At 38.5% G+C, this 12,734-nt stretch overlaps 1 protein-coding gene across 12 annotated transcripts in view; it reads right to left on the bottom strand.

Moving 5' to 3' along the window:
- Positions 1-12,734, bottom strand: part of DOCK7 (dedicator of cytokinesis 7) — a 254,205-nt gene that overhangs the window by 120,028 nt on the left and 121,443 nt on the right. For all 12 annotated transcript variants that reach the window (XM_066269012.1, XM_066269013.1, XM_066269016.1 and 9 more), the window contains exons 19-20: positions 7,389-7,475; positions 3,284-3,515 (exon numbers count right to left, since the gene is read on the bottom strand). In XM_066269012.1, the coding sequence (XP_066125109.1) occupies positions 3,284-3,515; positions 7,389-7,475 (319 nt within the window). The remainder of the gene's footprint in view (positions 1-3,283; positions 3,516-7,388; positions 7,476-12,734) is intronic.

Below are 12,734 nucleotides of genomic sequence, written 5' to 3'. Positions count from 1 at the left end.
TCTAGTCAGTATATAACATGAATTTTGCAAAAACTGGGAAATTCTGGTAGCACACTGAATAAATGGGTAAACCAAACAGCCATTTTAAGCAACAGAGTTTCAGATTCCATGATTTATTTATTCAAGACAGGAAATTATGAACAGATAATGAGGCCAATTAAATTTCCTATAAGTAGAATAATCAGCTAAAGTGGTCATTTTAGGGAGATTTATCTACATATACTGAACTGGAAGAGAAAGAGACTAGAAGCAGAGAAACTTAAGTGGGGTATAGCAATCCTACTTGGGTTCCTAGTTAATTTCTTTTCCTCATAGTAGCTACTCCAAACTATCAGAATCCTCTTCAAAATTCACATTCACCTTACACCCTTCTCTGCCATCCTGCCTTTAACTCTCAGAAATGTATAAAACATTCAAGTCCTCAAGCTTTTCCTACCACTTAGAATCAAGCATTTTACTTCCTTTCCAAAAGGAAGCAGTGTTTCTCTCCTACACAAGAATGATCTACCTCCCTTCACTTTTGTCCCACAGACGTGCTCTCACACTCCTATATCTTTTCTCCCCCCGCCCCCACAACTACTTCTCAAAGCACATAAACATGCTCCAGTCTCTCCATTCTTACACTCTGATTAACCTTGCTTCCTCTTCCAACAATCTTTAAAGAGAAGTACACGTTTTTTGTATTGCTTTCATCATCTACTATTCACTACTTTATTCTTTGTAATCTGGTTTCTACTTGGGCTATCTGACTAAAACAATTCTTGTAATTTCACCACTGGACACATCTTAAGTACAGTACAGCAATTTTTCAACTGATGTGCTGTCACACACTAATGCCATAAAAAATTTTAAAACAAGCAATGCCTGACTTTTCCTTTAGATTGTCAAATTAAAAAAATGACAACAGACAACATAACAATAGTCATCTGGTGTAAATGAGTCAGAATTATACCTAATTTTTTTTCAGATTGGCAAAAACTACAATGTAGTTTTTGGTGTGGTGCAGAAACTTTAGTAATTACTTTATGTGTGTCATAAGATGAAAAAGATTGAAAATCGCTGGTATGGTAGATAAGAGGGGGACTCTGGAGTCAGTTGCTTGGTTATTAAATCCTTAGGCAAATTTTTTAAGTATTGTGTTCATCACTTTACCCATTCATGAAATGATGGCACTAATGATACCTATACCCATAGCTATGAGGATTTCATACTATAAATAAAACAATAGTACTCTTCCTGGTATATAGTAAATGCTATGCAAATGTTTTTACTATTATTATTATTATTTTACTTATAGAATCTACAACGTTAACATCTTTTCCATAAAATCTTCTCCTATGACTTCCACAATATCTCTTAACCTACCCTCTCTTTTCCATCCTACTATCACCTCTCTTTTATCAGGACCTAGTAGATTTTATATGAACTATTACAAGATTCCCAATTTCTCTCCCTGACTCTGGATAGTCCCACTTTTAAGCTACTTCCATGCACCAGTTATCTCTACAAAAGCCAAACCAGGTCATGTTACTTCCCTAATTAATACCAGACCCTTCAAAGGCTACTGATCCTTACAGAATCATACTTCCAATTCTCTAAAATGTCATGAAGGATTCTATGTCATCTCCCCCGCCACTTATCATCTCTAATCACCCACCTTCCACTTTATAAATTACTTGTAATTCACCCAACATTTCCAGGTTCATCTGTGCACTATCATATGCTATTTCATGTTCCTGGACTAGTTACTTACCTGTCAGACTCCTATTCATCTTTAAGTGCTCGACCCAAAATTACTTCTACTTACAAGTCTCTCCTAAAAAAATCCCAAGGCATTGAATACTCCTCTCCCACTTAACACAAAATTTCTATAACAGGTTAGCTAAAATTTCTTACAATCTCAACTACTTTGCTGGACTTAGGTGGAAGATGTTAGCAAAAGTAGAGGAGTAAATATTGGGAAAAGGATGGGAAATAAAAATACCTTTCCTTCTAAAATACAGAAGAAGAAAAGAATATAGAGATTTTGGGTTAATGCAGGAAAGAACAGTTGTCTTAAATAGCGGATAGCAAGTGAGTGAAAATGTGGAGTAGTATATTCTATGTCATATAAATGCACCATGATTTATGTTTTCCTGGTTTCCTAACTAGTCTATGAGAGCCTAAAAATCAGGGACCATGCCTTGGATAGTGCCTACCAGTGTCCAGGTACACAGTACATGCTTAAAAATATTTGGTGAGCGTACTATTTAGCCATAAGAAATAATGACATCAGATCACTTACAACAAAACGGTGGGATCTTGATAACATTATACGGAGTGAAATAAGTAAATCAGAAAAAAAACAAGAACTGCAGGATTCTACACATTGGTGGGACATAAAAACGAGACTAAGAGACATGGACAAGAGTGTGGTGGTTACGGGGGGTGAGGGGGAGGGAAGGAGGGAGAGAGAGAGGGGTACAAAGAAAACTAGATAGAAAGTGACGGAGGACAATCTGACTTTGGGTGATGGGTATGGAACATAATTGAATGACAAGATAACCTGGACATGTTTTCTTTGAATATATGTACCGTGATTTATTGATGTTACCCCATTAAAATTAATAAAAATTTATTTATTAAAAAAATATTTGAGAGCCCTGGCCGGTTGGCTCAGCGGTAGAGCGTCGGCCTAGCGTGCGGAGGACCCGGGTTCGATTCCCGGCCAGGGCACATAGGAGAAGCGCTCATTTGCTTCTCCACCCCTCCGCCGCGCTTTCCTCTCTGTCTCTCTCTTCCCCTCCCGCAGCCAAGGCTCCATTGGAGCAAAGATGGCCCGGGCGCTGGGCATGGCTCTGTGGCCTCTGCCTCAGGCGCTCGAGTGGCTCTGGTCACAATATGGCGACGCCCAGGATGGGCAGAGCATCACCCCCTGGGGGGCAGAGCACCGCCCCTGGTGGGCGTGCCGGGTGGATCCCAGTCGGGCGCATGCGGGAGTCTGTCTCTCCCTGTTTCCAGCTTCAGAAAAATGAAAAAAAAAAAAAAAAAAAAAAAAAAAAAGAAAAAAAAAAATATTTGGTGAGTAAATAAATTAGTTTCCATAATTTGAGTAGAGTCTACATCACATATTTTATAAAAAACAAAAGAAAGTTATCATTTTTTGGCTTTAGAAATAAGTAAATAACTCCCCCCCCCAATCAAATGCAATCCTTATAGATAGAAAGCAGAAATCATGGTTCTATTTCTACAAAAGCTAAGAATACCAAATTATAAATTTTATGATTCCTCAAACATAAGTTACCTATTTGGCCAGCAATGACAGGAGGTCTAACAACTAAAAGTATCAGTTTATCAAGCAGAAGATGAAGAAATCGGACCACTGGTTCCAACTGAGATGAATTCAACGCTGAAATACTGCTCTTCAATTCACTTTCTAAGTTATTTTCCATGATTCGCATGTCTCCAATTCGGACTGGGAACATGTGTTCATCCAGAGCATTGACCAGAGCAAAAAACTTGTCAAGATAAGGATCCTAAAACAAAGAATAAACAAAAGCACTAAACCATGATAACTCTGTAAATTCCTTAAACTATGAAGCACTAATAAAATATTTCATATTAATTGATAATACAAAAAAAGTACATATCTGTATATATGAATATGATTTCCTATTAAACTCTATATCTATAGGGTGGAGCAGAAGCAGGTTTATATATTTGTTCATATAAAAAATAATACAATTAATAAATAATAATACAAGAATAAACTCCATGTTTTGCCTATTCACAACTGTAAACCTACTTCTGTTCCACCTTGTATTTTCATTATTGTAAAGTAACCACTGCACATACTATTATTTAAGAAATCTATTGAGAATAATTAAGAAACTTCATATACTACTAATTACTCAAGAAATCTACTAAAAATAATTACAGATACTTTTCCAGTGTGAATATGCCTTATTGATTTAGAACTCAATTATTATTTTGATAGGTTTGCTAGTAACCTACCTGTGCCCATTATTAATTTATTGTCTCTCTGCTCCATTCACTCCCACCCTGTCTGCCACATTTGTAACACTGGAGCTCCACTTCTTCTTTGTCAAGTGGCTTGTGGTTGGCTCTGACAAGAGATAGGAAGCAGTTTGCGAGGCCCAAGGAATTAGCAGGGACCTTTCTTGTTCCTGTTTGTGTTCCTGATGGTAACTAGATGTGAATGCTATGGCTCAGAGGTGAGGGACACGGGCAGCAGCATCCACCACAGTAATGGTGACTCTCAGAGCTCCACATCAGGTGCCCTCCCCCAAGTTTCTCCAATACCAAAGCACAGCAGGCCGTGTGTTCCTGCAGAAGGGGATTCATGGTCTGATTCTCAGCCTTTAGGCTCCTCCTCTAGGTTTCTAAGTTGCTTCCTTATCCTTTTCTGCTTTTGCTTCCTTTGTTAGAATCATAGAATTCTCTTTTACCCCAACTAGTAGTGAATCAACTATAACCTAGTTAATATTTATATATGTTTTCTCATTCAAATTACTGGCAGTTTCCACCTCCCTCCTGACTAAATCCAGACTATTATTTAATCTCCTCTACACTGACAGAACCAGTCTTACTGAAAGCAGTAAATGCCTAGTCCCAGACTACATGCTTGCTCTCCCAGCCTCCAGTGTACCTAAAGATGATCATGTGCTATAGTGCTAACCAATGAGATGTGAGCAAAAGCCTGTTGGAACACTGGGAAAACTTTCACTTAGTTAACAATGAAAATACATTTTAAGAAAAGTTTGTAATGCTGAACAACTTCACATTTATAATTCTAATATTGTTATAATATATATATATGTTTTAAATGAGTGAGAAATAATTCTATGGAGTTCTAGCTATATATCCAATAAATTTTAGAGACCTATAAGCAAAGTATAAAACATCCTATGAAACATTTATTGTCTTCAATTGATCCTTTAAAAAAGATTACAATACATGATGAAATTGTTTTACATAGTTACAAAATTTATATACTTTTGAGTATTAGTCATCACGACTGTGAAGGCCAGGGTACTACATAGCCAATTTCTACTTTATTCTTCCCCTACATTATATAACTTCTAAATCATCTATATAACATATATTGTCCCAAATCCTTTTTTGTCACATAAAGACAACATAGGGATCTGCCTCCACAAAAACAAAGTCAGGAGTAAAATATAAATATATTACCAACCCTAAAAAGAGAAAACTGCCTGACCTGTGGTGGCGCAGTGGATAAAGCGTCGACCTGGAGCGCTGAGGTCACCAGTTCAAAACCCTGGACTTATTCGGTCAAGGCACATATGGGAGTTGATGCTTCTTGCTCCTCCCTCCCTTCCTCTCTCTCTCTCTCTCTCCCTATCTCTCTCTCAAAATGAATTAAAAAAAATAAAAGAAGAGAAAACTAACAATGATTATAGGAATAAAATAAAGCATGAAAAATAATGTACCTGTTTACTTAAGAACACACATATTGTGATACCAAAAATACTTCTATTAAGGGAAAGAATATGTTTCAACGTCACTCTTATCATTATCAGAAGAATAAGAACTACGGGAAACATAGGACAAATTCAGTAACAGAAGTGGAAAAAATCCACTGGAGCCATTCTTTAACTGGGATCTACCTGTGGACTGCTAACTAAAGCCTTTTCTCGTTATTGTTTTAAAACATAATGTACAAGTGCTAGGTTTTCTTCTTTTTCCCTATCTCACTGTGCAGAAAAGAGTTAACATAGGGAACTTAGACTACTATCATTGGAAAGGTCTGCTCACAAGGGTAAGCTTTGGCGGGCATTTGGGAAGTTGGATTTTAGAAAGGTTCGTACTAATAAGGATGGCTCCCCCTTAGCAAGCTCCCAAAGATACTTCTTTCAAGTTTCCTATTTAGGTTAGAAATCACCATCTACCTGGACTCTAAACTCTAAAGTACTCAAGTTCCTTCATAATCTGTTATCAGTCTGGTCTACGACACTCATCTATCATGATTTCCCATGCACTTTTAATTGCATTCACACCAGATGGTATTTGCCCATCTGTAAACAGATTACTGTCTCTTTGCACTTGCTTTTTACCTTCAAATGGCCTACCTTCTCCATGTGTGGTAAAAACCTAGTTACCAATGCAACGCCTCAGTTCCCAGCAAAACAGACAACTCTCTCCTCTATACTGGATTTAGTTCATACAACTAACAGTACTATTTTTTATTGCATTGGAATTATTTTTACATTCCCCCTATTGTAAGGTCCTTTAACAGAATTCTCTTTCTTTGACAGGCAGCAATATCCCTGACCTCAAGGAAACTTACAGTGTAACGAGAGAGAGAACCAATAAACAAATGTATATGTATGTATATGTACACATGCACACACACACAGAAAGAGTGAGAGAAAGTGAAAGTGCGAGAGTGCTTGAAAGCAAAAGGCAGTGTTAAGTGCAGGGTAAGACAATACAGAGAAATGGGGCTGCTGTGTTTAAGAGTCACCAGAGCCCTGGCCGGTTGGCTCAGCGGTAGAGCGTCGGCCTAGCGTGCGGAGGACCCGGGTTCGATTCCCGGCCAGGGCACATAGGAGAAACGCCCATTTGCTTCTCCACCCCTCCGCCGCGCTTTCCTCTCTGTCTCTCTCTTCCCCTCCCGCAGCCAAGGCTCCATTGGAGCAAAGATGGCCCGGGCGCTGGGCATGGCTCTGTGGCCTCTGCCTCAGGCGCTAGAGTGGCTCTGGTCGCAATATGGCGACGCCCAGGATGGGCAGAGCACCCCCCCCTGGGGGGCAGAGCATCGCCCCTGGTGGGCGTGCCGGGTGGATCCCGGTCGGGCGCATGCGGGAGTCTGTCTGACTGTCTCTCCCTGTTTCCAGCTTCAGAAAAATGAAAAAAAAGAGTCACCAGAGAAGGCCTCTCTGAGGTAAGGAAAAGCCTTAATGAAGAGAGGTCAAATGAAGGTCAAGAGAAAAAGCATTTCAGCTATAGAATGAGTACATGTAAAGGCTTTAGGGAGAGCTTGGCTTTTTTGAAAAATACAGTGAAGAATATGGAGTAAATGATCCCCAAGAACTCTTTCCATTTGAAATACTTGAGCCTATAAGAAATGAAATATTTTGGATGATACACTTTGAACTCTAAAGTACTGCTATGTACCAGAAACTCAGGGAGAAAAATCACTTAATTGTTCAAAATGAAGTTAATAACATTTTGAAAAGTAAAGTATTTGCTTTTGTTGACATTAACATTTTGATGATAAAAAATAACTTCTAAATCTACGCAATTTTAACGTGACTTATACTCCCATAAGTTCTACAGCAAATAACAAAACTGATTTTAAGTACTAGACAATAAGTTCAATTCATTCAAGTGAAATTTGATTGTAAAAATTAAAACTCACTTACTTGTGTATGAATGGATGAAACAGCAACAACTTCAACATTAAAAACACCTTTGTGATTGTCTACCCATTTCATGCCAGGTAGAGGAACCTGTAAGATATAAAATTCAATGATCACATGTGCCCAAATTGATTATGAACTGTGAAAACAAATTTAAACATTACAATATCTCAATGAATAAATACTTTGTGAAATATGTTTTTATGCATTGTAAGTAAGTGGAAAATATGTATTATTCTTATTACAAAATTAGTGTTTCCTACAAAATAATTAAAAGGCTCAAAGAGTAAAAAGCAGAAAATATACACTCAAAATTCTATCTTCCCAGCAACATATTCTTTTATATAATTCCAAATCCTCCTCTATACAAATATCTTTTTATACACATCCTTACATAAGTGGTAACAAAAAAATATATATTTTTGTATTTTTCTGAAGCTAGAAACGGGGAGAGACAGTCAGACAGACTCCCGCATGCGCCCAACCGGCAAGCCCACCAGGGGGCAATGGTCTGCCCATCCAAGACGTCACTCTGTCGCGACCAGAGCCACTCCAGCGCCTGGGGCAGAGGCCAAGGAGCCATCCCCAGCACCCGGGCCATCTTTGCTCCAATGGAGCCTTGGCTACGGGAGGGGAAAAGAGAGACAGAGAGGAAGGAGAAGGGGAGGGGTGGAGAAGCAGATGGGCGCTTCTCCTGTGTGCCCTGGCCAGGAATCGAACCCGGGACTTCTGCACGCCAGGCCGACGCTCCACCACTGAGCCAACCAGCCAGGGCCACAAAGATATTTTTTGCAACCCCTTCTACACATATTACATTTTGAATCTCTTTTCATGTCCACAATATCACTTTAATGATTTATAATAATCTATTTCCTTTATTTTAAACACTTGTTATGTTTCTTTAAAATTTATTTATTGATTTCAATGGGACAGGAAGGTGGGAAGAGACAGACAAAAACAATGATCTGCTCCTCTATGTGCTCTGACTGGAGATCGAACCTGCAACCTTTGCATGTGGGGACAGTGCTCTAACCAACTACGGTATTCGGCCAGGGCTCATTAAGAGGGCTTTAAAATACTCACAAGCCAAGGAAATCCATTTTAAAAATGAGAAAACTTTTTTTTTTGGTGATGAATTAATTGAAATTATATAATAAAATCTTACTTTTAAAAGCAATTACATCAGTTCTCTCTATTCTTCCTGCTAAGTACCGCTAAAAAATCCCTGAACATGATACATAAAATAAACATAAAGACTGAAAGGTGGACAGAAGAATGCAGGCAGGCTAGGGACCCCAGAATGGGAGGACCTATAAGGCGGTGTTCCCTGGGTTTTATTTTTGCCTCATATACCCTAGACTAGGTGCTATAGAAGCTGATGAGCCAGAAGGGCCAAAAGGAGCAGACAGGAAAAGCTCCAAGAAAAGCTGCTCTCTTTAGTCACAGCCAATAACTGCCCTGCTTTGACAGAAACAAATGGCAGTACCACCTCCTCTCCATAAGCTGAATGGGGAACCTGGGTGTCCACCCTTAGCTGGCTGTAATGAGGTGCACGATCCTCACCATTTCCCACACACATTGATGGTTATCAGAGGTAGGGGATCTGATTCTAGTCCAGTATTACCCCCACCAACTGTGATGTCAGTAGAGGCCCAGAGGAAAGCAGTAACAAGGTGCCCCCTCCCCATCACAGTCAGAGAAGTGTCATCAGAGGTCTACTAGAGAGCCTGAAATCCCACCTCGACCCCATAAGAACCCCTGGCCCCAACATATTGCGGCATGAGGAATGTAGACATTTAAGCGGGCAATAGTCCCTACCCCACTGCTAAAACATAAATAAGATCTAGAGTTGTAATATCCATAATGTTCCCAATACCATAAAAAAAGTCACACACCATACAAAGAACCAGGAAAGTATCAACTTAAATGAGAAAAAGACAATAGATGCCAATTCTAAGACGACACAGATGTTGGACAGATTTGATAGCAGCTATCATTTTAAAATAAAGAAAAAAAAACTTCAACTAGCAATTATGAATATCCATGAAACAAATGACAAAAATAGAAAGTCTCAGCTAAAAAAATTAAAGAAAAAAAGAGGGATTTCTTTTCCATATTTTTATATATTTTTATGTGTAGAATAGAACACCAAATAAAATTATCTCCCTGTTAAGTAATTCAACACAGATAGGTAGAAAATGCAATATCTCTACTGGGGTAAGAAATATAGGTTTAGAAATATTTTGGGGGGAAAAGCTGGTGAATTTAAACTACTTAAAGCAAGAAACAGTACTAGCTCTTTCATCCTGAAATACTGTTTTCAGTTATATATAAAAAAATAGGATACAGAAGTCAAATGTGAGCACATACTTCTTCAAAAATAGCAATTCTCAAAGTTTGAACTAAGGATAAGCAACACAAACATCATGTGGGCACTTGTTAGATGTGTAAATAATTAACCCCCAACTCAGATCTACTGCATCAGAAACTGGGGCAAGGGAGAGTAAGGTTCAACAACTGTGTTAGAACAAACTCTCCAGGTGATTTTGGTGCTTGATAAAGTAAGAACTGCTGTCTTAAAATATTCTAACAAGCAGTGTGGTAAAAGAATTGGCATATAACAATAGCAAACACTACTTATATTTTTATATGCCTGGCACCATTCTAAATGCTTTGCATACCATTAAATCACTCAGTCATCAACATGACCCTTTATTATAAGCACAACAGAAATTTATTTTCTAACAGTCTGAAGACTGGAAGTCCAAGATCAAGTCACCAACATGGTCAGTGTCTGGTGAGAACCTCCTCCTGGCTTACAGATGGCTTCCTTCTCACTGTGTTCGAGAGAGAGAGAGAGAGAGAGAGAGAGAGAGAGAGAGAGAGAGCGCTAGCTCTTTGGTGTCTCTTCTTATAACTAATTCTATCATGAGGGCCTCACACTCATGACCTCATCCAAACTTAATTCCCTCCCAAAAGCCAAATATCCAACTACTGTCACATGTGGGGGTTACGGCTTCAACATACGAATTGGGGACATAATTCAGTCCATAGCAGAGATTAAGAAATTTACCCAAGGTCCCACAACTGGAAGTGGTGGAGCCAATAGTTAAACCCTGGAATTTATGCTACACTGCTGTTCAAAGTATATTAGGCTTAAAATAACAAAAACTCTTACAACCCCTCACCCCTTCAAGAACTAACTTTGCTTAATTTGATGTATATTTTCCAAACTATTTTCTACACAATTACTGATTAATAAGCTACATACTAAGTTTGGTTGTTGCTACATTGTTTGTTTTTATGTTTTAGTATAAATATCCTACTGGGATATTAAAATCTACTGTGTATCATTATTTTTACTACTGAACCATTCACTGTATAGATGACAGTTTATGCTTAAGGTTATCTGTGGAACATCCTACTAGAGACATCATTGGGCATTTTAATTTACCAGACAAATAACTGGCAAACAATGGATGAACAGAGATCCAGATTTAGGATTCATCAACTAACAGTAAAAGTCAAGAGCATCTTAATCTTGTACAAGTTCTACACTATACCTAATTTTGGGAGTACCGTTCACATGCACTGCAACCAATGGTCCTGCCTAAGAAGAGTGCTCACAGGTTCAGAATGAAAAGCACATGAATATTTGAGGGGCAAACAGTTAACAACCAAGAAGATGAGGTGAAACAAAGCCACACAAAGATTTTTCTTCTGTTTTACCGTTTTTGTTTTTTTTTGGGGGGGTGGGTATTTTTGTATTTTTCTCAAGTGAGAAACGGGGAGGCAGACTGACTCCCGCATGTGCCTGACTGGGATCCACCTGGCATGCCCACTAGGGGGCGATGCTCTGCCCATCTAGGCCATTGCTCTGTTGCAACAGGAGTCATTCTAGTGCCTGAGGCAGAGGCCATGGAGCTGTCCTAACTGCCCGGGCCAACTTTGCTCCAATAGAGCCTTGGCTGCAGGAGGGGAAGAGAGAGATAGAGAAAAAGGAGAGGGGGAAGGGTAGAAAAGCAGGTGGGCGCTTCTCCTGTGTGCTCTGACTGGGAATCGAACCTGGGACTTCCATAGGCCGGGCCAATGTTCTACTGCAGAGCCAACAGTTTTACCCAGTTTTAAGAAGAAAATGACCACTGATCACTGGAAATGGTCATCATTAAGTCATATCATAAAACAATAGTTCACTGGTTATAGAAATTAGTTTATCAGTATTTAAGCATACTCCTATGCCAAGCTTCATATTCTAGGGCCCAAAGAACTATTTAAGTTAATACATATCAGAAGGTCTCTGACCTTCTGAATCAAATAAAGCTCAAACTCAGCCAGGAGAGTAAATACTAAACTGCACTGGGCAATGACCTATAAAGGTTGAATGTTTAAATACTTATCTCTTAGATATTTTAAATTAAGTACTAAAACTAATAATATTTACTTTTCTTTAAATATAATAATAATGCTAAGATAGACTTTCCTTTTAATATAGTAATTAAAATAAACAAGTGTAAGTACTTAACCAGTTTATTTCACATATCAATCAGCCATACATCTGTCTATAGTCAATTACAAATCATCACGATGTTCTTTACATATGAGCATACACAACATAGCTAGAAAGAAACCACCAGCCCCCTTTTAGAAAGCTGACCATTCATTTGCAAAACAAATAAAAACAAATATACAACTTCCATAAAATCATATTTTCTTTTAAAATATTTCCTTTTGAAAAATAATGCTACCTCTGGCAGAAGACTAACTTATTTTTCTGAAAAAATGTGTCACTGGAAAACTCAGTGATTGATATGGGAAGAGGGGGGAGAGTCATATTTTTAATTCCTACCATCTTTTCTCATTTATTTAATAAATACTTATTGACTGCCAACTGTGAACCAAGCAGTATTCTAAGTTCTTGTAGATACAGCAGTGCACAAGAAAAAGTCCCTGTCCTCATGGATTTATATTCTATAGATAATAAATAGATAAACAAAGATGCATAATCTATAAAATCAATGGTAAGTATTAAGAGGATAAAAGCAAAGCAATGAGATAAAACATGGTGAAGGCTACTACTTAAAACAGGTAGGGACAACCTCTCTGAAGGTGGCACTGAAGTGGCTATCGGAATGAAATGGAGAAGCAGGCCCATGAGAAAGCATTGCCAGCCCGGGGAGGTGCATAGAGCTCGTTACAGGAACGCTCTTTTCATGTCCGAAGGACAGCGAAGGCTGTGCTCTGTGGCTATAGCAGAGTGAGATAATTGTAAGAAATAAGCTCAAAGCATTATATTGCTTCTTTTTTTTTTAATACAAACAATACAATCAGGCAGTGGCACAGTGGATAGAG

Source organism: Saccopteryx bilineata, chromosome 3 (genome assembly GCF_036850765.1).
Source record: "Saccopteryx bilineata isolate mSacBil1 chromosome 3, mSacBil1_pri_phased_curated, whole genome shotgun sequence".
In the NCBI taxonomy this organism is placed as follows: domain Eukaryota; kingdom Metazoa; phylum Chordata; class Mammalia; order Chiroptera; family Emballonuridae; genus Saccopteryx; species Saccopteryx bilineata.
The sequence above is the reverse complement of the archived record's forward strand: the minus strand, read 5'-3'. Positions and strand labels throughout refer to the sequence as shown.